Genomic DNA, 26,537 nt, shown 5'->3' on the forward strand with positions numbered 1-26,537 from the left:
ACGGTGGCGCCCCACTGTCAATGTCATCGACAGGACAGTCCAGTATTTTGGAACTATAAAGATAAAATGGAGGCCACACTTCGGATACCTACTTGAAGCACAACCTTTGTATCACTATCTCGCTCTCTGTGGGCAGACTCGCTCTTTCTAAGTAAACAAAAAATATAAAATTGCTCAAATTCAATGAAACCAATGTAAAATCTTTATTTCTTGACATAGGTATCATTAAAAATGATAAGTGTAATAACTGGTAAAACGTTTTAGGAAGAAACTACTGTAAAAAATGTGAAAAATGTTTACAATGATCCAATGTCGGAAATCACGAAATAAACACTTACGCGTGGAATCTTATGTCACTTCCAGGACACCACGTACTACCGCAACCACGCACTACAAAATTTTGCACCAATTCTTGTGATAAAACAATGATTATTTCCTGTAAACAGTCTCAAACGAAATTAACTGCATAATAAACAAAATAGTAAACAACCGTCATGATGGGCCGGATTGGGCCAATGTTGCCACATGGTACCGATTACCCAGGAATTGGGATTGTAATTCCCTGATTCGCCAACACATTAAGCCTAAATGGCCGACAATTTTGTGATTTTTTATTTAACTAGGTAATCTTAGTTTCAAATATTAATTATTTATTTGTTTAACTTCTGATTTGGTTAGTGAATTGGCTATTTCGAAGAATTTACAAGGAGATTTCAATCAGAAGATAGCAATACTACAGTTAACACTAAAAAGAGAGGTAGGGCCGCAGAGATCGAGATACATATAAGTAGGTATTTGACTCAAGTTTTTGTTCCGACTCTGCCCTCCATTTTTATCTTTAGCTTCATGGGCGCCACCGTCAATACCGGATCGCTGGTTCCGATTTTTGCCATGTTGGAAACCATATAGTTGAACGATGGTAGCGCCCCTCTGTCAATTCTGTCATTGAGTTTGGTGGGACAGTTCAGTGGGTCTAGTCAAAATGCCATCGCAAACCAATATAAACTCTGATTTTTAATTCGACGGAATTTTGACATTTCAAAAGTGTTGCCAACATTGAAACATTCCCACTAAGAATGGAGAGCATTTTCACAAATAAAAAAATAATCCTTTCTTGAATTTAAGGTTTCACTTGAAAAACTAAGGCTTAAAAATGTACTGATCATTTCCAAATGGTCATTTGAATTTTTATTATCATATTTTTTAAGTTACAAAAAAAATTGGGAAATTATTTTTCTATTACTGGACTCCCTGGCCAATAATCCATGGGTTACAAACCTTTTTTATGAAAATCCTTTTGTTAATAAAATCTTAGCTTCTTAAAATAATCAATTTGACAAGATGCCAATTTTATAATCCAAGTTGATTAAAATGACGATAATGGTGATTGATGATCAATACATATTTTCGTTTATGTTGATATGTTGTTTTACTGTGTTAATAACTCGTTTTTTCTATTTAGTCTCTAAAATGTACATAATAATTAGTTTACATTGAATTCACAAAACAAACAATAGTTCATTCTTGAAAGTTGTACTTGATGAAATTTCATTTCATATTATTTATTATTAATTCAAAGTAAAAAAGGCTTATTACATCTGAATTGTCAAAAAATGACAGCTGTCAGAATTCCGTCGAATTAAAAATCAGACTTTAGATGACCCACGCTGAACTGTCCCACCAAACTCAATGACAGGGGGGCGCTACCATCGTTCAACTATTTATGGTTTCCAACATGGCAAAAATCGGAACTAGCGATCCGGTATTGACGGTGGCGCCCCACTGTCAATGTCATGCATAGGACAGCGCAGTATTTTGGAACTATATGAAGTTTTCACTAATGTCAGTCGCCGCGTCACCAGTAATTCGATTCGATCGGAAAATGGCAGCCAAAATGCACATTGAACCACCAACGACGCGGCGATATAAAAGTTCATTCAAAATCGAATAAAAGTTAAAAAATGTCTATGACTTTGCGATTGTTTTTTACTTTTTTTAGCTTTTTTTTTTTAATTTGTCTCTTCCTTCTTTCTGCTCTCTGTTTACGTCTATGCTTCGCCGTCAAACTAACTGTCAAAACGACATCGCGATACGGATATGTCAAAACAGCCTTAGGGTGGGTTGCACCATCTTAGTTTAACTTTGACAAACGTCTAAAATCTGTCAAACTCCATACAAAAAACACCGGTTAACGTCATAGTTACGGTCAAAGTTAGGTGGTGCAACTCACCCTATTGGTTTTCGATATAATCGAAGCTTATCACCGGTATTTTAGTAATCGCAATGAAAATGGCGGGTGTTGCGATTCGATTCGATTTTGATTGAGTCTTAAGTGCATGTTGGCTAAGCCTTTGTATGGGAAATTTCAATCCAGTCTTTCGATTATCGATAGGTAGGGCTTTGCGATTCGATTTTTTGCCGTTTGACTAAGCCTTTTTTGTTATCGACCTCTTTTGCGATTTGTTTGTTTGTTTGCGACTGGTTTGCGATGGGTTTGCGATTTTAAAGTGCGTTTTGACTAGACCCACAGAGCCCCGATTATGGTATTTTTTAACGTCTCCAATCCAGACACGTTTCATCGATTCTGAGTTACGATTGGTCAAAACACAAAAAAAAATCAGTGTACGTCAGCAGAGCCCCGATTACGGTAACTTTTAACGTCTACAATCCAGACGCGTTTCTGATTCTGCAATACGATTGGTCAAAACAGCTGACGTGCGCTGTTGAACGACCAATCGTATCGCAGAATCGAGAAGCGTGTCTGGATTGTTGACGTTAAAAATTACCGTAATCGGGGCTCTGTTTTGACCAATCGTATCGCAGAATCGATGAAGCCCGTCTGGATTGGAGACGTTAAAAATTACCATAATCGGGGCTCAGCCTGTGGGCTCAGCGTGGGTCATTTATATGTCTCGTTTCTGTCAGGCGGGTTTTTATTTGTATGGGGCGTGACCGTTTTTCTTTAAAATATATAATTATGAACTTACTTTGACTCCTCAATATGGTTACCGCGACATTATAGGTTTTAAATAAATTTCATTTGTTAGTTTTTAGAGTTTATTTTTATGTGAGGGGTTTTTAAAAAAAATAATTTAATTTATTACCTATCTCTGCAAGCAATTTATATTTCCTTGTGTTGACTTGATGGCCTCAACTCTCATTGCGCGACCTACACTCAACTAGTGCGAACAAGGCATAAAATAGCTATATAATTTGTTTGGACCGAATAGAGTGGAATAGAGTGTATAATCTGTGACTTAATAATAAAAAAAAATCTTCATGTTTTTTTTTTGTGAATTTGTCAAAACCCTGGAATTTGTTAGCCTTCCTTGTATTTTGAAATAAACTATTTTTCCAAGTACTTTTAACAATTAGTAATGTTTGCACCGTAAAATATTTACTTCACATTATTTAATGTGCCAATTTAGATTTTGTAATGTGAGGCTGTGTTGCTGCAAGTTCTTGGTTGAGCAAAGGAAGTGACAAAGCGTCGAGTAAGTAGTAGTGGTAGTGGTTTGGCGGAATTGTAGATACGTAGGTAGTCATTTGACAAAATATCAGTGCTGTGAGACTGGACTAAACTGGACTTGTGTAAAGTGCATCCAATGGAGTCGGAGCATCAGCCGAAATTGAATCCAATACGAGCTTTTCAAGGTAATTGTAATTTTTTTATGTAAATATTGTTGATATTGTCGTTGCGTGTTGAGTCTAAAGTGTTATTGCGTATGCAGCTCTTCATGGAAACCCTGCAGACTGCGAGGAGACATACACCAGTCTTTCGGAGTATCACGACTATGAGCCAAGCTTGGAATTCGATGACTCGGAGTTAATCCAAACGGCGGGTTTGGGTGAGTAACATTATTTATCTTTTACGTCAAGGCAAACAAATATTGTTTAGCAATAACACACACAATCTCTAATTTCCTTGTCTCTACTGAATTTTTATATGACACGGAATGAAGTAGGTAGTTAACTTATTTACCAGCCAACTTTTGGTGTCTACCCTGTATTGGTGCACATCAACTTCTTCCTAAAACAATTCAGTCACTCAAACTAAATATTCATGTACCTCCAATCTCCATATCATGTCCTTCCTCAAGAAATGGAGCATAATGTGCACACATATAACAATGCCCTAATTGTGTTCAATTTGCATCAGTCCAAATCAATTGACAGCTTTTATTGCACAATCAGACTGGCTGCATCTGTTACCCTCAATCATGTAAGTTCATATTCTTTATACATGGTAGGTACCTAGTTATATTTATTTAAGCTTGGCGCAAATGGGCCACCGACCACAGCCACCGGTGGCCAGCGACGGCGGCACACTTTTTATTATATTTTGTATAGATACACCGCACACATGTATCGGCGACACGCCATGGTGGTCACTACATGCCATACATAAAGCTGACACCCGCCTCCGTCGCTCTACTCCACTACCTGCTAGAGATGGGTTGGATTAGTTAAAATCAGTACCTAATCCACCTAATACAAATTTTTTAAAATACCTAATCATCATCATCATCATTTTAGCCATAGGACGTCCACTGCTCCCTCCCTCCCTCAATGACTTCCACATAGCACGGTTGATAGCGGCCTGCATCCAGCGCCTTCCTGCTACCTTTATCAGGTCGTCGGTCCACCTTGTGGACGAACTAAAGTCACTGACATAGCCCGATGGATTAGCAAGCTGAAGTATAACACAAAGGCAGGGCATAAATACCTAATCCTACAGTAAAATACCTATTTCGTCTTTAATAATTAATTTAATGTGGAAATGTGGAAATGTGGCGGTAGCGCGTGACAGCCACCGGTGGCTATTTGCGCCATTTGCGCCAAACCTTATTGTCCATCTATTTTCGTCCTTCATAAGAATGAAAGTAATCTTCAATAACTCAAATAAGAATGTTTCTAATGACTTTAACCATAGCTTTGAGGGTAAATTACCTACTACAAAATTCAAATTAAGTTAGGTTGGTATTTGTTCACTTCACATTTTTACCCATTTCATAGTTTGTGAAACAGTTTTTTTTATTGAGAAAACTGGGGTTTTTGAGAAATTGTAAAATGTTTATGGTCTTTTATTGAGTTAGGGATAAGATATTTTCTGTTGGCAGGCATGGTATGGAGTTAGCTGACACCCTGGATTAACACATAGGGTACTATTACTTATTCTGTGACATAGGCTACGTTTTACCGCGGGTAACAACATGACACGGGGCACAACTAGTAATCTATCTATCTATCTTCTACATAAATAAAAATTAATGGGACAATATCCTCTCAAAACTAATTGATCTTTTTTGTATGTGCACTTTTAAAAATAAATGATGTATTTTATTATATTTTATCTTTATATTAATTATTGGGTCTATATTAGTTGATCTACGGATAAATTATTATGAATGATCTTCATTTAAGGTAACATAATATTTATGTTAAACATACTCTTTTAATATTTGGGTCATTCCATCGTTTCGGGTGTTACGTTCGTACACACATCATGTATTTTGAAATAGTATTTTAATAATGTTAGTGCCTTAATCTGTCCGTTTTTAGTTGTTTTATCTAAATAAAATAAGTTTGTACAGCTTAGACTGTAGGTAGGATAACGAAAATATGAGTCGAAAAGTGCGCGTTTTGGGCGTTACGAGATTTTGCCTCTATGTTCTGACTGTTGCCGCATTTACTCGAAATTTTGCGAATTTTCTTAAGGAATCATACCTTAAACTTACAGGACTTCTAAAGTATGAAATTTACAAACCATGTAACATACAATCACTGTTAAATAAAACGTTTTACTATTTTTTTATAAATTTTTTCTTTGTTTCGGGTGTTACAATGGTTCTGTTTCGGGTGTTACAATGGTTCTGTTTCGGGTGTTACGAGTACGAAAATGCAACGCGTTTTATCGATAAAATCGGTGTTTTATTAGTCTCTAGGTACTACGAAATAAGGAGTACAACAAACAAACACAAATAGAGCGAATTCTGGTTTGAAATTACGAAGCAGCTTTTTTAAAAAAAATAAACAAAGTTCAAGTTTAATTTTTCCTCAGAATATAGCTTTTTCTATTGTTTTTGGCTTGAAATAGCATTACTTTAATTTCTAATTACGATATTTATTGGAAATGTCAAACATCGACACTTTTTAGCAATACCTTAATTTTAGTGTTAAGTCGACATTTAAAAAAAGTCTTAAATTGAGAAATATGACTCCTTTTCCGATGTCAGCGTTAGTGGGAGGTCAAAGGACCCTCACAGTAATACTTTTTCACTTCTCTAAGCAATACACACACATTATCGACATATATAAATAAAAATGTAATGCCCGAAACGTTTCGGGTGTTACAGTTTTTAATCAAGAAAGAAACATACTAAATTAGTATCATGCTCAGATATTAGTTAGTATTTGAAATCATTACTACCATGACCTTACTTTTGCCAAATATTGTTACCCTAATCCATGTGTAAGGTACAATAATAAAACAAATACCTGTTTTTCTGTTTCGGGTGTTACATCGCCGAAGTAAAAAGAAAACACACTTAAAACTTGATGATTATCAATTGTTTTGGGACTATGACGCTATCTACCAATACTATGATAAATACCCTCGAATCATATAGTGGCAAAACGTTTCACAGATTGATAGTTTTTTTAAAATTGTAATTACCAATAATTAGAGAGAAAATGATCATTCAGACAGTTGACTTAAGTTATAGACTTTGAAGACTAATAACTTAAAAATTACTTGTTTCTTTCAGATTTTTTTTGTTGCACATTTTAATTTGGAATGTTTACTTTCAAAATTCATCAGATTTAATGCGAAAAGAACATATTTAGTTTTTCACCCTCGGTAACATTTGTCATGGAATGACCCTATAGGAGCGACAAGAAAGGTGTTTTTGTGACGTAAAAAATTAGCAAGACTTCAGATCTCCTTCCAAATATGCTCTGTCACGTCGTCGTTTCAGCCGAAAGACGTCCACTGCTGGACAAAAGCCTCCCCCAAGGATTTCCACGAAGACGATCATCTCTGTCACCACGACTCTGTCACGATTCATGACAAAATATGTCAATGTCACCCACCCCTCCCGTGCCGCTCTCATACCTCAGGTACTGACTTGAGTTATGTGCTATAGTCTTTTTCACCTAAGATGATTCGTATGAAGTTTCGAGTTTGAAAGTTATAGAGATGTCACATAACTAAACCATAGCGATATAACTATCGATTTTTTTCTAAGAGTTAGTAAAACCTACTTTTAGAGAAATATTTTGTATAGGTGTTATTTAACAAAAAACATGTTTTTTTAATTATAAATATTATTGTAACAATTTTTTATTGGATAATATTTAAATTCTATGGACTTCGTATTCAAAAAAACGATTCCTAAAAAGTACTGGTTCTGTTTCTTTAAATTAAAAACTATTAATTTATTTCCAATGCGTTTATTAGGGTCATTCCACAAAAATATGTCAACTCTTAGTCCGCGCCACATTTCACATGAAATATTTGTTAATATTTTATTCCAAAATTGTTAAATAACAGCTCGCAATGTGCTTTATTCATCACCCATTTATATTTTTTGAAACTATTTTTAAAACATCTTAAATTCCTTTTGAATAACCCAAAACGTCATTCCCTAGGCATGTCCGTACTCCAAAAGTTTGTGTTTTGGGACCCACATTTATAAAAACATCAACTTTATCCTTAATCTGCATTTGTGTTAAGTTTTACTCCAAATCGTCAGTCCCTAGAGCGTCAGGCCCTAGCTTTAAATGGCACTTGGAACTAAATTACTAGTTAGGGAATGATGTTTTTTATATAGTGATAATAACAAAACAACTACATTATGTGTATTAACTTATCTATAAATGTTAAGGTTAAAAGTTTTATACTTTATTAGAAGTCATATAGGAGTAATGTAGTATGTAAAAATTGAAAATTATAATTTCTCCTAAAATAAAGCATAAAGTGACTGGCCCTTTTAGACATAACATAATTAATTAATAAACAATAATTTACACTAATATAGTATTCAAAAGCATCTTAAAAAATTTACGGACAAAATGACGTCGAAAATATACAGATTTTTATGGAATGACCCATTAAAGTCAATGATCAAAAAATATAGTTGATTTTTGTGATGTTTTTAATAACTAAGTATACACTGCAATAGATTAATGAATCGCGGAAATAATCGATTTTGTTATACATCAAATACCTCAGCACTAAATCTATTCCATTTCACACATTGCGTACATTAAATAAAAAATATTTTTACATCGAAATATAATCAATAGACTCAGATTTTACTATATATTTCAAGACAAGTAGTTAATTTTTTTTTATTATATTGCTAATAAAATACAAATATTTTTTCAAAAATATTCTGCATACGTAGTATGCGTAACATGGATAACCTTGAAGTGTCATACGGATCATCTTAGGTGAAATGAACTATAGGCCTGTAATTGTCTATTTGCACTGCAGTTTTTGTCACTATTAAACAACAAGGGTTCACTCACACTGTTACCACGGTAATAATATCATACAGTATTGTAACTTCATATAAACCGACGAAACGCGAGCTTTCCTTCGAATTTCAAATCTCGGAACGTGGTCGAAATCCAAAAGTTAGGGGTGTCGCGAATGTGCCGAACGGACGTCGATGGCCTAGTGTTGAAAATGACTAAGGTGATTGAATTTGACTGACCGTCAAAAACTAGTCATTAACGGTCAGAAATTGTCATTTTCAGTCAGTTTGATTTGAAATGAAAATTATATGTATTGTATAAAACCAGCTTTTGCCAACGATTTCACCCGCCTGAAATTAAAGTAACAGGTCATTAAGTACTCATAATGATTAGTAGATTCAAAATTATTTTAGTATATTTTTTTAAATTAAATCTACTAATCACAAAACAACACGCATTTTTATCCTATTCCGTCACAAAGTATTTTGTTTGTCTAAATAAAAAAAAATCACAATCACAAAACTATGTAGATAGAAATTCTAAGTAGACAGATGTAATTTTATTAGAATGGGTAGGTACTGTAGGTGAGCAGCCCTATCGCATGTTGTCATACCGTGACGTACCGCGCGGCTGTTGAAATTTTTTTCAAAAATATGGCCGAGTTGGAATACTGTATAGATAGTATTACCGTGCTGTTACTGTAGAGTCTTTAAAGCAAACTAGCATCAAGAGTACTAGGATTGATTGATCCAAATTCAAATTATTTCTTTGCATCCGTGGCATCACTTAGGCTGACTTGCACCACCATAAAATAACGTTAACCAGTGCTTTTTGTATGGAGTTTGACAGATTTTTGATGTTTGTCAAAGTTAAAGTGTGGGGGTACAACAGTACTTATTATTATTCTGTGGTACAACTCAGCCTTATTGTAGTGAACAGGATTGATCAAACATCCATGTAAGGGTCAACAAGAATAGATTTTAAAGAAAATCCACCCTGCCTGCATATGCATATTATGGTATAGTCAGACAAGATCTACCTACAGTTGAATCGCCAAATAAACTAAGACATCATCATTTTAGAGGCTAATAATGTATTATCTCAAACCAAACAGTTTACCTTAAAATGACGCACAGAACGAATTACACTACAATTTCGACAGGTTTGTCAATGTTCTTAATTATTGGTCATCGCAGTCGCACGGAAAGTGAAAGGTTTAAGCCCCATCCACTGCAAGTCCCGGTTTCCACTAAGGCGGAGTGGAGAAATGTTTTGAATAACGAATCAGATTTCATTATTTCCACCGAGCCGCCGCCGCTGTCAAATTCTTTCTAGGTAGAAAAAACCCCAACATCTCTCTTCTTCGGACTACTTCTACACAACAGTATTTGGTCCGGAACCAATACTGCCGATACCACAAGCACAGATCAGAAGGCTGCGCTCCAAAATAGAAGAAAAAGAACACACGGAATGGAAAAATAGCGAAGGATGCAGGCTAACAAAAGATGCGGTTCCGGACGTATCGAAAAAGTTCTCCCGCAGCCTTATCAGACTAAACAGGGACAGCATCCGCAAGTTCCTGAGTGTTATAACTGGACATTGTACAACATAGGTGTTACAGACAGCCCACTGTGCAGGGGATGCATGGAGGCAGAGGAAACACCGCAGCATGTGCTCATGGAGTGCAGCAGCGTAGCAGAACAACGGGCTCAATTTCTTCGATCACCATCGTCGCTGCAGGAGGCCTGTAGCAGCCTAGACGGGCTGCTTGCCTTCTGGGGGAATCTGGGGTGGTGGGAGTAGGAAGATAAACCACAAATCGCGCACAATGGCCCAATCATGAGGCTAAGTGCGGTATTCGATTGCCCTGCTAAACTAACTAACTAACTACGAGTATTTCTCTTCTTCGCTCCGCCTTGGTGGAAACCGGGCTTTAATCTAACGACTTATCGGGGATAGGACAACATACGACAATGAAGCGTAAAGTAGTTCTTGTGAATCAATGAGGTTTGTCTTGTAAATTCTCTTCTAAATTAAAATACATAATTGTGTATCGCAGAATGGCTGAATCAAACTGCCCTGAGAGGTAGCTTGATCTCTGACCTACCCCTAAAAATATGAAAAAAAAAACGCACAAAGATATCAAATTTTAGTACAGGAAAGAATAATTGAATAAAGAATGACTTCCAATTTTATTATAATTAGGGTAGTGTGCAAAAGGTGCAAATAAATCAAAACGCAATAATTATAAGCGTAAACTTAAGAAACTTCGATACAATTTCAATAAAACAAATGTGCCTTATTAAATTTTTTTCATATTTTTTGGGGTAGGTCAGAGGTCAAACTACCTCCCATAAGTTACGAGCGGCGGCTGAAAAGTTTTGAGCCTAAGTATCTTCAAGTGCTATTATTGACTCGCTTTCAATTTATTTAATTAGCCAATAACCTCCTTAGTATATGCACAAAGTTTCATTTCATTAGCGTCATCACGCTTTTAGTAATTAATCAGTAAACATCATCATGTCTCAGTTATCCGCGCAATGTACGAAATCGAAGTACACAGTTGTCATAAAACTCCTCAAAAAGAGGAACAAAACGCTGACGGTAACATTTAAAGAGATGTCTACAGTTTATGGGGAGTCTGGGCCTTCATTTGCCATCATGAAATATTGGATCCGATAGTTCAAGCATGCCAGGGAGTCTCTAAAAGATGACCGCAAGTCAGGGCGGCCAGATTTCGCCATTAACGAATAAAATAATGAAAACTTAAAAAATCTTGCTTTAGAGATCAGCGAATTAAGTTGTGACAGATAGCTGAAACCATAGGCATTAACAAAGAACGTAACGGCGATATTTTTCATACTCATTTGCACATGAAATAGGGGTGCGCGCGATGGGTGCCAAAAATGCTCTCGCCCCTCGACAAACAGCATCGAGTCATAACTTCGCAGGAGTTTTAGGACATCTTTGACCATAATCCTAACAAATTTTTTTCTCACATTATCACTATTGATAAATAAATAGATCCGGCAGTACGATCTAGAGTCAAAATAAGAGTCACTGCAACGGATTCAAAAGGGAAAACGCCGCCGCGGAAATTCAAAGTGGAGCGATCGACACCTAAGCTCATAGCCACTATTTTTGGGATTGTTGAGGAATTTTATTCATTGACTACCTACTTAAAAAAAACTAAAATAAACGGGGATTATTATGCTGTACGGTTGATAGTAGTGCGTCAAGTGGTTGTTGAAATATTAAGAGGCAAACTGGCGAAAGGAAATCTGTTACTGCAAGACAATTCAACCGCGCACACCGCGCATGTTGCATGGCTTACCCCGGGTAAAACTGGATTTTAAGAAATTAATCACCCACCACACAGTTTAGTCCAATTCTCTAACTATTTTGTCTTATTCTCAAATTGGAAAAAAGACCTCCAGAAACGAAGATTTTTGAGTGACAAAGAAAGGAAGGCGGCGTTAAAGGCTCATTTCGAAGGCAAAGATTGCGAATTTTTTTTCAGTGGGTTAAAAGCTCTTTTACACAAATGTAAGAAGTCCGTTGTAGTAGAGGGAGATTAAATAGAAAAATATATTTTTTACATTTTTCTATCGGCATTTTTAATACCCTAGGCTCAAAACTTTTCAGCCTCCCCTCGTACTATAAAAGTTCATGTACTGTGCTTATCACACTAGAATATGTCTCTAATCGGACTTGAAACTGCAACTGACGATGCAGTTCAGTTAGCAAACCATCACCAGGCCAGGTGTCTAGTGCACATTTATCGTTCATAATGTTTGTAACTTTGTAATTCTCTCATGCACGAAATTACATTACTATGTTTAAAAATAACTTTGTCCTATCGTAGACGCTCGACTCGCTTATTCATACATTTAAGTCGCATTAACGGCACTTTTCTAAGAAGCTTTTATAAAGAAGATTTTATTCTGCTCATGTAAAATGATATTATGTAAAAGACGAGAATAGAAATATTGTAAACCTTTGCAAAAAAGTTTAATAATGATGACTGATCTTGCCATCCTGGTCTTAAAGTCTACTAAAAACATTACTTTTACTTGATTTTTACATTCACTCAACATCTAGACACGCGAAGCCAAGTTCAAGCAAAGGAACTGGCTAGCCAGCGCCGAGTGTAATATTACACGAACCATTTGGTGCCACTTTTGACCCTTCTCTAACTCAAAACCTCTTTAACGTAAACACATCGTGTGTTTAATTATATCCATAAGGATACCTAGAAGCCCAAATTTCATGAAGCTAGCTCAAACGGTTAAAAACATAAAATATGAAGGTCACAAAGTCGTGAATTTTGGTATTGACTGACTGACTTAGTGTTTCCTGTGGTGTTTCCCGACCCCTATTCTCAGCTATTTCTGAGATTTCTCCTAGTTTTTCTCTACATTGATAAGTATGAACTTTAAGGGCTTGTGTACGAATTTACTGAGGGTAAATTTATTTTCGTTGCTGAATTGATTTGAGATTACTCAAGCCGAAATTGAGAAACCCTAAGAACAAAAACTTCCGAAAAATGAAACGCTGTTGTATTGTTCTGGAAACTACATTTGGGGACATTTCTAAAAAAGTTTCTTCTCAATGGCGAGTACAAGCTTGGGCAAGCTTTTATTTCGCAACTAGCGGCCGCCCGCGGCTTCATACACGTTGATCCCGTTTTACCCCCTACATCTATCTTACGCGGTTTAGATTTTTTCATACAAATGTTTTTTCCCGCTATCTCCCGTTCCCGTGGGAATTTTGCAGTATCCTGTTGTAACTAATCTTTGAGTTTACTAAGGTACCTGCATGCCTTTCAAGCGTCTAACTTAAGCAGTTTAGATTTTTCACACTAATCACCCCCTGATAGTTATTTTGAAAATATATTTAATGTACAGAATTGACCTCTCTACAGATTTATTATAAGTATAGAAAAAATATTGTTGAAAAGGCTCATATAAAACATATTTCTAGTAAATTTAATATAATAAGAAGTTTATTTCATAATTTTAAAGAGTAGTTTGGACAAGACAGTAAGTTTTTAACATATTAAGATCTAAAATATTGCATACATACTTACATACAACACTCGCATCTGACATTGTCTCCTGATTGAAAAAACTCAAATTAAGTTTTCCGAAAGAAAGAAAGAAAAACCTAAATGTAAGTGTACTTAATATTTTCAAGGCTTTTTGCTTGCGCTTATAAGTGACGTAAAATAGAAATACCACAAAACAAAAACGTTTACTTCGTCTTCGAGTGCACTAAGGCCTCAGCCTCGAACTTAGCGGGCATCGGGGCGGGAGCGGCGGCGGCGCTGGAGCGGGGCGGGCAACGCAGACCCGTTCTCGAAACAAGCGGGCAGCTCGCGCGGCGCTTTAGCGGCGAAGTGATGTGTTCGGGGTTGTGTTGTCGAGATATTTGTTTTTATTCGCAAACGAAATGTCTGAACAACGGCGACCATTTTATTTCGATTCAAATTTATTCCTAACGCTCGATTTATTGTGGGCAAAAGAAGGAGTGCGCTGCCCGCTCGTTGCCCGCTCCCTCGTCGCTGCCCGCTCGTTGCCCGCTGCCGCACAGTAGTTTGATTTTAAAATTAGGTGGACATACGATCGAAAGTCATAATTTCACCGAAACAAAAATTGTTTTGGTAGTAGGGAATTTAGTGCAAGAACCCCTCCACTTTGGTATAGAAGGCTCATTTTTGCACCAGTTGTTCTTTGGGTGCTCCTGAGTAGATTTCCGTCGGTAGACATCGGGAGCCCCCCCTGTGGTAGCAGGGGGAGGGGGGGCAAGTTTCCTTCTGCCGCGCTTCACTTTAAGGCCCATATCTTCAAAACTATGAGTATTAGGGCAAGTGTGGTGTCATTTTCGGATAATTAAAGGATGGCGAATTCATTTCTAGAACAAACTTTTTGCCTTTTTATACAAAAAAATAGAAATATGGAGTAAAATTCACAAAAACCAAAAAGTATCTTTTTAAATAAACGTCGTTTACTTTTAAACCATTGGAGATAATCTAATAAAAAAAATATGTACTGAAAGCTACATTTATCAGGATTATAAATATATACCATTGTTTGGTACTTTTTTTGAAAAAAGTAGGTGAAAAAAATCTTTCTTCAGGACACAGCGGGCGAATTTTAATGCGCGTCGGAAAAAAATCTTTATTTTATCCATGAATTCATACTATTTGGTTCATAAGCAAGTAAAGATTATTATTTTAGAATTTATTTAGAGTTCCTGGCACATCATGCTACCATGATTTGTATTTTTTCTTCAATTAATTTTGAACTCTATGTGTAAGACATAAGGTTGAAAATAGTTTAAATGCATTGTATTATTGAAAATATCATAAGAAGAAAGCACTAAATAAAGAACTTGAATTTGTCTAAACGTCTAATGATTATTAATATTATTTTAATTAACATGTTTATTTCTACATATACTATTGTACCAGTGATAACGGAAAGGTAAGTTTGAGGAAAGTGAGGATTGATATTATCATAGTACGGGAGATTATTTTTAACACAAAGGCTACGGCTGTGACCATTATAGTTGTTTTTTCAGACAGCACCAGCTTCTGCACTACTTCTTGCACTTACATCTCACCATTTCCAGGCAAGCTTCGGCAGCTACGGACAAATCGGTCCATGTAGGCTCCATGTTGCTATCGACTCTGGTCCACACCCAACCAGTCATATTATAATGACAATAAAAACAACTTAGACTACCTAGTACCTACAAACTTAGGTTCTAGTTTGAAAGGTTTTAGCGTGAAATGAGGTAATAGGGGGCTGTAGTAAGTTAGACTAAGTATATTTATCTATTAATAATTACTTTAAGTGCATTAAAATCAATAATGAATAAATAAAAATATTTAAAATTTTGCATGTCCATTACTCGCTTCGCCGCGCGTGCCCGCAAAAAGTATTTATGTAGTAATGTTAGGCACCATAGGTACTTACGACTACATAAGGTTTGACCGCTACAGTTTGCAACAGTAGCCAGAAAAAAAATAAAAAAGATTTTTCTCCATACAAATTTTCTTGTCATATTTTTTTTAAGCATGAAAGGCTCGTTTTATCGAAAAATGCATAATGACAAATGTTGATCGGCATTCAAAATGCTATCCAAAACAATTTTTGTTTCGGTGAAATTATGACTTTCGATCGTATGTCCACCTTTTTTAAAAATCAAACTACTGTGTGCCGCCCCGCTGCCGCGCCGCTGTTTTCAAGAACCGGTCTATTTAATTTTACGCATAAGATCCTGCCGCTCCCGCGCCGCCGCCGCCGCCGCCCCGCTGCCCACCAAGTTCGAGGCTGAGGCCTAAGACTCGTTATTCGTTACATCAGTCAGCAATAATGGAGCCACCATTACTATAATTTTAAAATTTTTAAACTCATTTGAAATTTTTTTACCTCACAATCATCCCCTAAGAATGCTTTACAATTAGTAGTCCGGTCAAATTAGACATGAACCCTGCAATAATTCGCATATCACAGTCATTTGAAAAAAAATATATTATGAAGTCCAAGTTTTTTGCATGAGTTGAGGCACGAGGCGATATCAGATTGGATTTATGTGTTATGAAGAAAACCCTTTCTTACTCTTCGGATCATCGAATCTCAGAAACGCTGACCTGACTCTTAGGAGAAAGTGCATAGACAAATTTAATAGATAATTGCATGGTCTTAAACCTTGTCATACATATTTTTGTAATAAAACTTACCGTTTGGGTGAAAACTTCAAAAACCCGTATTTTTTTACTTTGATCTTGAATTTTTTTTTAGCACAATTCGTCGGTTGCAGGTTCACTTGGGGTAACTGACAAAATACAGTTTTTCAGTAGAGCCGTTTAAAGTTTTTTTTCGTCTTAAATCGGACATAACTTTTTTCCTATTTAACCTTTTTTGGATCTGTTTTTACAGAAATGCTTAGGTTTCTACGCGGTTTTAGATTAAATAAAAAGAATTATCTAATATGTTTTAGTAAAGGAAATAAATTGCAGTTACACCAATGTATTTTTGTACTTTTGACAGTTACACTAATTTTACACCATACTTTTGGAAAAAACATAGGACAAATTGGTGTAAGTACTGCCCAAATTAAAATAATTTGATGTTTTTGCTGGGGTTTGTTTACTTAGTTGCTGTATAATTTATGTAAAAGTATTAAAAAATAAGAGAATTCATGAAAAAAATAACATTTTGTCGTTTTCTTTGTTTTTTATTTTATTTTATTAGAAGTTACTTTTATTTTATTCATTAAATAATGTTAAAAAAGCCATGGGAATCAAGAAAATATGTGTATTTAATTTTTTTAAGACAGAAATATTGAAATAACTAAAGTATTACTGTGAAACTAAGTAATTTTAATATTTTTTGAAGCTTTGACTTACCAATACCGTATTTAGCTCTACAGGGCAACTTAAACTGAAAACAAAATGGATTTAATTTCCCACCTCTTTATAGCAATGTTGAATTAAGGTCATGAGTACTACAACAGTAAAAGTAACAGAGTAACAACAGGTTAATGTTAGCAACGCGCAGTGACGCCTAGTTGGCTGGATAGTTGCTCAATTTCAATTATTTTTTTTTGTTGAGCTAACTTTAACTTCTTTAACTGATACTGCTGGTATAATAATAATGTAATATGCCTTAAAACTTTCTAAATTCCTATTTTATTTCATGTTATAAACCTTAGCAAATCAGTGTAATTGCAAAGTTTTGTAGCAAAATTTTTACATTATTACAGATACACCAATTCAACTTGGTAAAATTATTACAATGTCAGTTACACCAAAATTTTGAAGGAAATCTGAAAAGTTCACACCTGAAAATGTCCGTGTAATTGTATTTTTTTTAAAGCTAGAATTTTTTTACGTATTCCATTCGAAAGAGCAGAAAAAACTAAGAAAAACTGTATATTTAACTCAAAAACCGTATTTTGTCAGTTACCCCAAGTGAACCTGCAACTGAGTCATGTCGGATCGATGGGGATTTTTCACATTTCATTCATAATGTTGCTCCGAACATTCGTACCAATTTTCAGCTGTATGCGAATTATTGCAGGGTTCATGTTTAGACATAACTGGACTATAAAGGCAGTAGATCCACCACTAGATATCCGTCGTCAATTTTTATCAGATAGATATTATATTCAAGACCAACCAATCTCTTAATCACCCACTCATATCCCGGCTTCAAAATCTATCTGAGCTAATTTCCAATTCTTCCAACAAGTATTGGGCCCACAAAGATCCTCATCTATACTTATAATAAATCTGTAGAGAGGTCAATTCTGTACATGAAATATATTTTCACAATAACTATCAGGGGGTGATAAGTGATCGATACTGATGCCAAAAATGCAATCAGTAAAATTTTTGTCTGTCTGTCTGTCTGTCTGTATGTTCCTTATAGAAACAAAAACTACTAGACGGATTTTAACGAAACTTGGTACCACAGAATAAGTAATAGTACAGGTACAGAAGGATTACTCCGCAAGACGATTTAAATAAATGCGAGTCTTGCTACGACGCGATACAGTGGAATTCAGCTCGCACAGCACTACGTACCTACAATTTTATTCACCTACAAGTTTTGTCTCTTTCTATCGCGTGCCTCTGAACTCTTCTTACGCTGTTAGGGTTGCTGTCTAGTGAAAAAATAATTAATCTACTTATTTGTAATGAAGTACGTATGTAGGTAAGTATCTATGCATTCATTATGGAAAACCTTGGGAGAGGCCTTTGTCCAGCAGTGGACGTCATTTGGCTGAAACGAACGAACGCATTCTGAGCAGTAGTAATAGTAGGTTAGGTTCCTATACTATCCTAAGAATTATTGATTACCTACATGGCCAACATACCTTTCAGCATCTTTGTGAAGCGAAAAAAAAAAAGATAAATCCGGTAGATTTCTTTTTGAATTTAAACACCCGAACGCCGCACAATATTTCATAGAATTATAATCATACTACAACGCACGCCAGCGTCCTGACTACTCCTGACGGGCGCGCGCGTGACACTCGACTGATATAATACCCGCCGGCGCGGGGCGCTTCGCTGTAGGTAATTATCGGATGTACCGCGCGGAGTGAGCCAGGCCTGCTCCTGGGCAGGTTATAGTATACTTAAGAATTCCCACGGGAACGGAAATTAGCGGAAAAATCCTTTTGTATGAAAAATCTAAACCGCTTAAGTTAGACGCTTGAAATTTGGCATGCAGGTACCTTAGTAACCTTAAAGCTTAGTTACAACAGGATATTGCAAAATTCCCACGGGAACGGGAGTTAGCGGGAAAAAACATTTGTATGAAAAAATCTAAACCGCGTAAAATAGATGAAGGGGGTAACACGGGATCCACGCGTACGAAGTCGCAGGCGGCCGCTAGTAATCTAATAAAAAGCTTTAGAAAACTCTCTTCCCTTTCTCAGTTTTAGGTGGTAAAAATCTCATTGAAAAATGAATTCATTAAATTATCACCGGACAAACTTCAAATTCCACTGTCTACCGTGTCTCATAAACACTCGACATTGGCAAAACCAGTGTGCTTTAAATACGCACCATGGAAGCCATTAGACAGAATAATAATAATAAATTACGTCATATTTCATCTTTAATTCTATTACATCATCATCATCGGGCAATTCACTACTGGGCTTCCTCCATTGCGCGTTAGATAAACTGAGATTACACCTCGCGAACTGTACCCAATTTGATAAGGGCTGTTAATCATTAACAACAAGAGCCTAAAATAATATGTACATGTATACAAACTAAATGTACGCTACTGTTACCATGTACTTATTGGATTTGCTTTGCTTACTTTACCATATTTTTTTGTTTGTCATCAAATCATAAAATAGAATTCAAGGTGAATTTTCTTACACCTCTTATATTTCGATTGATCTCAAAGCTTACATATTTAAATCGGATGAAAGTGCAAGATAAAAGAGCAGTTCAATCAAATATTATTGTTTACTTAATTTATTTTGTAGTTGTATTCGCCAACTTAGTTCCTTTTAAATACAGTCCATAATCTCCATGGCTGTACAAAGGTAGATTCGATAACACCAGTGCGGTTCGGCACTGCGAATCGACGCAGCTGGCCGGTCGATCGTTATTTGGCTGGTGTATTAATATACAGTAGGTACACGTCCAGTATTTGCTGTCGTCAGTTTTGGAAAAGGTGCTGTGCATATAAGCTATAATCCGTTGGTATCGATCAATTGATACGCACTTTGCGGCATGCGGAGGAAACACTTACTACAAACACCATTTTAAAATGCGAATGAGAATGTGTGAATTTTGCTAAACAATAATCTGAAATGAGGTCTAGCACCAGGCATTGCGACTAGGACTGAGGAATCATAAGAACAACAAAGCGATGCTCCCCATGGAGTTTTTATGGAAATCTATTTCTGTCAGTAATCACGTTTAAGGTCACTTGTAGGTAATCCTTTTCATAGCCAACCGACCAAATTGCTATCGATTTCAAAGCAATCATTATTCTAATTTTAGAAAAACCGACGAAGTCCGAAAAGTTTCTCAGTACTGAGGTCTTGGTTATGTAGTTCTGTAATATCTTAAATGAGAAACATATTTTATGAACGTAATTAAATTACTCAGAATACAGAACAAACCAGAAGGAGTGTTCGATAACATTTCTACGCGGCAACTTGTGTCCAAAATACTTCCCCTCCCGCGCCCCTCTACCCCCTTTAGTGTTACTAGCGCCGTGTGACACCCCCATTTTTGGGGTAAAATTATGTAATTTTTTAAAGAGATGTTAAACAAGTAAAAAATAAGTAAGTGAAATAAGTACACACGGCCAGTGTTAACTATCCATTTCCGTTTTTGCTCTCGCTCTTATCAAATGGTGATTCTTTGCGATAGAACGAGACGACATGACTGGCCATAGGCATAGATAGTACCTACCTACCTATGAATTTAATTTTTACTCCGAAGTAACTAAGTGTAAGATGATTATTTATTTCTATTAAATAGTGTAATATATGTACTATATTTTATGTAGGTATAATATGTTATTTAAAAGTCAATTACAAAAGTCGAATATAAATTTTAGAATGCCAAGTAAAACAAAAAAGAAACTTAAGGTTCTTTATTATGTAAACATATCGACAACAAAACATTTGTTTACGGCGCAGTAGTGCTTTTAGTTTAACTTTTCTTGGAGTCAAAAACAGAATCCAAATCAAAAACATCACCAATACTTAAATTTGATTGCGAGGCAACTCTGGCTGTGTATCCTGAAAAAAAATCAGAGTAAGTATGTAAGCAATAATTAATTACTTAAAATTATTATTAAATATACAAATATTGCTGCTGCTGATCTGTTGATACCAATGCCTTACTTTTGAATAAATGGGAAAGTATGAAATTCACGATAGTAATTTATTATCTCCTCATTATTAGGGAGTAATATTATAAATTAATTCAATATATTGAAATCAAATCAAAATCAAAAATATTTATTCAGTTTAGACCACAAGTGGCACTTATAATTTAATTAATCAGGTTGTCATGTCATGGATGAAATTACACTAAAAACTAATTAAAACAAAAAGGATGGGGAAAATATTCCATTATTCTGTGGTAACGCTAACAAAATTAACGCGTGAATTTTTTATAAGTAGACAAATGTAATTCAATATAAAAAAGTAGGGTAAAATATTCCGTTGACCTGTGGCAACACTTACAAAATACAACCGTGATTTTTTTTGAAAATTATTATTTAATTAAAATGAATTGGAAATGTGCTACTTACGGATAAAACATGATCCCATGCACTTTCTTCGTAATTCCAGTAGCATTCTTACATGTTGGAACGGCACAAGACGGCATAATTTAATTATAAAGTGTCAATCTGACGGATATGTAAACAATGCGCGCGCCGGCCATTGACTGATTGCTCTAAAGTCAAAGTAGTGCGATTTGGAGTACTTTATATGAATACACATTTACGCCCGTTGACGGTTTCTGGTTTGTTCCGTATTCTGAGTTAAATTAGTATTTTTCAGTGGATTTTTTTTGGTTCTTATTACCGATTGATTTCCGAATATAGGTTGTTAAAAATTATTCAATTCACAAAAAGGTTATGTAGACATTAAAAATAGGAAATTTTCTTTAGTTCTAGTTTCTCTGAGCATGTTTTTTCATAAAATTAATCCGAAAGGAAACATTTAAGAAAAACATCTACTAGGCAGTATTTTTCTAATATGGCGGCGCGAGCGGCAACCATACGAGGTCGCAAAGTTGAAATTCGTAAAGAGCACATCGAAATCTATATAAATACCAACTTTCATTACTCCCGGAAAACTTTCCAGGTAAAACTACCAAATGACTGGACTACAATCTCCACAAGAGGCAATAGAGAGCTGTTATCCTCTACAAAGTGATACTTAGAAATCCACCACAAAACCTCTTAAAAATAATAATTCCATCAAATCAAATAATTTCTGAGAAATTCCCTCACAGTCGGACAGACACGTGATCCAAAAGGATTCCGTTCTGTTTTGAAGTTTTACGGTGCCCTAAAAATGATCAAGAATTAAATGTCTGTCTAACATTATTGGAATACTTACGCACTCGTAAATAAGTGAACAGTGTCGGGTTTTCTATTGATTGCCGTCTTTGCCATTTCTTTGAAGATTATGTGGAGACCAAATATTTAAATATTCTATCTGGCTTACTTTGAAACCTATTTTAGTAGACAGCAGCTAACAAGAATTTGCTTAATGCTGTTTGCTTGAAAATTTGAATTTAAATTAAAAACAACGAAACTAGAATGGGTCACATTAGATAAACCTTTGTAATATTCATATGCACGGTCATGTAGAAAGATCTAGGATTTTCTTTATTAATTGCGATTTGCGACAGATCGGATACATATCGATACCGATACTGGTGGGCTTAGCAATTTGAAAGTAAATACATACATACATGTTAAACGTATAGAACGTTGGCGAGATCAAAGTAGTACATCTGAGTCATAAAATGATACATTTGCTTTTCATTTAATTGAAACATTTTAAATGTTAAATTAGTGTTAATAAATCTGTCGGAACTCTGATACTTAGCAAAGTGAATTCTAAAGTTGCATCATTGGGAAACTTCGCTGAAGACAACGTTAAACTGACGACAAAGGCCAGAGTATTGATTTCAACATCGCTTATTTTGCTACTCGGTCTAGTTTGCGACCGAAAATAGGCGTTCGCCTGTCTACCTAGTCACAGATTTAGCTCATTATACTAAATATCGTTGTTTTAAGTGATGCTGAAAAAACAAGCTCTTAGTTTCATGCAATTATGTGAACAGATTGCTTAAAACCCTCTCTAAAAAGATTATTATAATGATGTTACCAAGGTCACCGAGATTCCTTGCAGGTTTATAAAAGCGATGCATAATTAAGTAGTAGTCATTTGTATCAACTTAAGAATTCATACCAGCTTACAAGCTTGGTAATGGTACAGTATGATGGAAGTTCATATAGTTGCGATATAAATAATTGTTAAAATGATACAAACTGAATAAAACCAACGCTTTCGGCCCATTGCGGAAAGTTATACGAAATATAGATGTCTACCATTTGCCTGCTATCATTAACAGGAAGTTCACGCTTCATGAAAATACGCACGTTCGTTACTAATGAATAATTTAACTCTTTATGAACTTTTATTTTAGCCTTCAATAGTTCATCCATCATAGGACATTTTGATAAACTGACCTCACAGCGAAGCTTTTGTTATTCAGAGACCATAATATTATGTGTAACTGATGGAACTCGAAGTTTGCGGCGACTCTTATTGCAATTTGTATAGCATATTTCCCGAAGGTTGCCTATTTGTCGGAAATCATCTTTAGTGTCAATTTTTAAATGTTCATCTCAATAAGAAAGTTATTTGTTCGTGCCATCTCTAATAACAAATTGTAGTAGATGAAACCATAAAGATAACTTTATTGAAACGTAAGTTCCAATTAAGACACTCGTTTCTCGCGAATCTTGTCGTCAACAATAAAAACATTGTGTCGTATGCACGTGCCAACATCTCACTGAGCTGTTGAAGTGTTGGCTGATTGACTCGACAAGAGTGGTTGGGTATACTCAGATATAAGTCCATGTGTATGCCTGGCTCCCAGCATTTGAAATTGATCCTTGTCGTGGTCACTATACGAATACAAAGAGACTGAGTTGACACACCAATGCCAAGTCCATTGGGTCTATTAGAAAATTGCAATTCAAATCGACACTTGAACTGCCCGGAAAAGATATTAAAAAGCATTTTCGTAATTGTTACAAGAGGGCTGGTAGTAGGTGCTGCAACGTGATGAGTTAACGAGTTGTGCCTAACTCTGGCACTGAAAGTTATTTGCATCAAGTGCAATTTGTGATCGGTATAAATTGTAAATGCGTTGGGCCTAGGAAGCATTTGTGCATCGATCGCACCATAGAGTCGGTGTGATCGGGGGAGTTCGGCTATGTCCGATAGATTGATAGTTAGCAGCATGTTCAGGATATACTGGCGTGAGCATTTTTGCGATTGTACGTTTAGTTTCTTAAGGGTCATATACCACGTTCGGGTTGTTTGCAGCGCCTCTGCCCCCGGAGCTGTTGGACATCCCGGAAGACTTCCTCGAGCATTCCGCGAGCGACGGCACAATAGAAGAGAATTTTGAGGAGGAGCTTGCCAGGGCCCCAGAAGTTTATGCAGAGGTAAGTTTATTAATAATAACTTTACTACATTAATATGATTTTCTTGTATTTAGATGTATGCTTATGTTATCAAGATAATGCAGATTGCGGATGCTAGTGAAACATGATTTATGAATAGCATTTTATTTAAATTGCACTCCATCGATTAAAATTTACTCAAGCTTGGCTATGCTGTAAGACACAATGAGTACATGTTGTGTAAGGTGACATTAAGAAGGACTTTTACAAAAATACATGGAATATGGTCGGTCTCAGAAATCCTTGCCGATTCCGAGAAATTTAGGGACTTTGTAATTTAAGATAAGTTTTAAGATAAAATTATTCGACCATATTACGAGTAAATATGTTTCTACTAAAAACCGCTCCAACACAATAAAATATATTGTGTTGGAGCGGTTTTTAGTAGAAACATATTTACTCGTAATATGGACGAATAATTTTATCTTAAAACTTTTCGCGGAATAAAATGCTCATGACAAAAATATGCGAGCAAAAGAAAGTCTTTTGAATACTGTTGAATTTTACTCAAAGTGACTGCTAAAAGTACCTACTATAAAAGCGCTCATAAGAATTTGGTATCTTTTGTTGTATTTTATCTAAAGATTTTCGGATGCGTATTCGATTGATCGGTTAAATGGCGATCGTGAAAGGCTGTAAAAGATATGCCGTGTGGCTCCAGCTGAGTAGATTACGACCACCCCCAGTCCTCCCGTGGAGGGCGTAATAAGTTACTAAGGGAACATCGGGTCTCCCAACTCAAGGGAGGTATAGGCCAATTCGGCCTTTTCGTCATAATCATCATTTCAGCCACAGTACGTCCACTGCTGAACATAGGCCTCCCCCAATGATAGCGGTCTGCTTCCAGCGCCTTCCTGCTACCTTTAATAGGTCGCCTGTTCACCATCTGGGTCTGGACCTCCACTCCCGAACTTTGCAGCCTCATCGGTCGTCAGTTCTACATACTATGTGCCTTGTCCAATGACACTTAAGCTTTGTAATTCGTCGGTCTATGTCAGCGACTTTAGTTCGTGTACGGTTCTCCTTATTTCTGATTCGATCTCATAAAGGAACACCGAGCATATACCTCTCCATAACACGCTGTGCAACTTTGAAATTCTAACCTTTTGCCCCTGGTAAATTAAAGACACGAGTGGAGACGAAAATAAGAGAGTGTCTTGCTCCTGTAGTACTGCAGTGGAGAGAAAATGACCTGATGTCATGTATCTGTACATCATAGATATCGGGTTCCTCTTTGGACGACGAGTGCTTCGCCGAGCTCAATGGCACGGGGCTGATCGACGTGGTCGGCGACGACGACATCGGGCGGCGGATCATCGTGGTCTCCGCCTGCAGGCTGCCGCAAAGCAAGGACCCCGATATACTTCTGAAGTTCGTAACATTTTCAACTCTATCGACGAATCCATACAAACTACATGCTTCGATAAATTTTATTGTAATTTTAAGAATAAGCGACTATTAAAAACAATAATCCTTTACAATAAAAAATAAATATTATTTCACTCACATAAGCAAAAATTGAATTTCTTTCATGTTATAGTTTAGAAATAGAAATTACGGTGTGTCTGGAAATTTTCCTCCGTTAACTTATATTGAGGCACACATTAGTCGCACTAACACTTATACAACTATTGGGTACTATTTGTATCGTTTGATCTTGCTATACCCTTAACCTTTGTTGTATAATTTAATCCAGTAATATATTCATTCATGCCGATGGTCTAATGTATTTCTTTAGGCAAATCTTTTCACTTGGTTGAAAGGCGGAGTTGTAGATACTCAAACGCCTACACAGTGATATCGCAGTGCTTTTTCTTGTCTATTGTCACGGTCATCGTTTGTAAATTCGTCGTACCATCATTCCATTTCCGGATATTTCATATAATATTCGCGTTGAGACCCGTGTTTCTCTATTTTAACAGATATTTCATGTTCACGCTTGACAAGTACGTGGAGCAGGACTACAGCGTTGTGTATTTCCACTGCGGTCTGACTAGCAAGAACAAGCCTCCGCTGTCGTGGCTATGGAGGGCATACAAGGCCTTCGACAGGAAGTACAAGAAGAACCTGAAAGCGTTATACTTGGTGCATCCGACCAACTTCATCAGGTGAGCTTTTAGCCTACGCGCAGACCACCGACTTTTAGTAGTTGAGTCGGGCTGTTGATCAATCGGTATGGAGATGTATGAAAGTGCGCACATTACACCGATTTGGTATCGGCCGATGCTTCATACAAATTAGAATCGGGCCCAACTATCGGCCAACTAAAAGTCAGTGGTCTGT

The 26,537-nt window shown here is 36.2% G+C and overlaps 1 protein-coding gene across 1 annotated transcript in view; it reads left to right on the top strand.

Annotated features, from left to right (window-relative positions):
• The first annotated feature begins 3,304 nt into the window (after positions 1-3,304).
• Positions 3,305-26,537, top strand: part of RhoGAP68F (Rho GTPase activating protein at 68F) — a 34,913-nt gene continuing 11,680 nt past the window's right edge. The window contains exons 1-5 of the mRNA XM_028322573.1: positions 3,305-3,654; positions 3,732-3,848; positions 24,115-24,236; positions 25,474-25,625; positions 26,177-26,362. Of these exons, the coding sequence (XP_028178374.1) occupies positions 3,606-3,654; positions 3,732-3,848; positions 24,115-24,236; positions 25,474-25,625; positions 26,177-26,362 (626 nt within the window). The 5' untranslated portion in view covers positions 3,305-3,605. The remainder of the gene's footprint in view (positions 3,655-3,731; positions 3,849-24,114; positions 24,237-25,473; positions 25,626-26,176; positions 26,363-26,537) is intronic.

Source organism: Ostrinia furnacalis, unplaced genomic scaffold (genome assembly GCF_004193835.3).
Source record: "Ostrinia furnacalis isolate ACB-3 unplaced genomic scaffold, ASM419383v2 OfSCF7671, whole genome shotgun sequence".
NCBI lineage: Eukaryota > Metazoa > Arthropoda > Insecta > Lepidoptera > Crambidae > Ostrinia > Ostrinia furnacalis.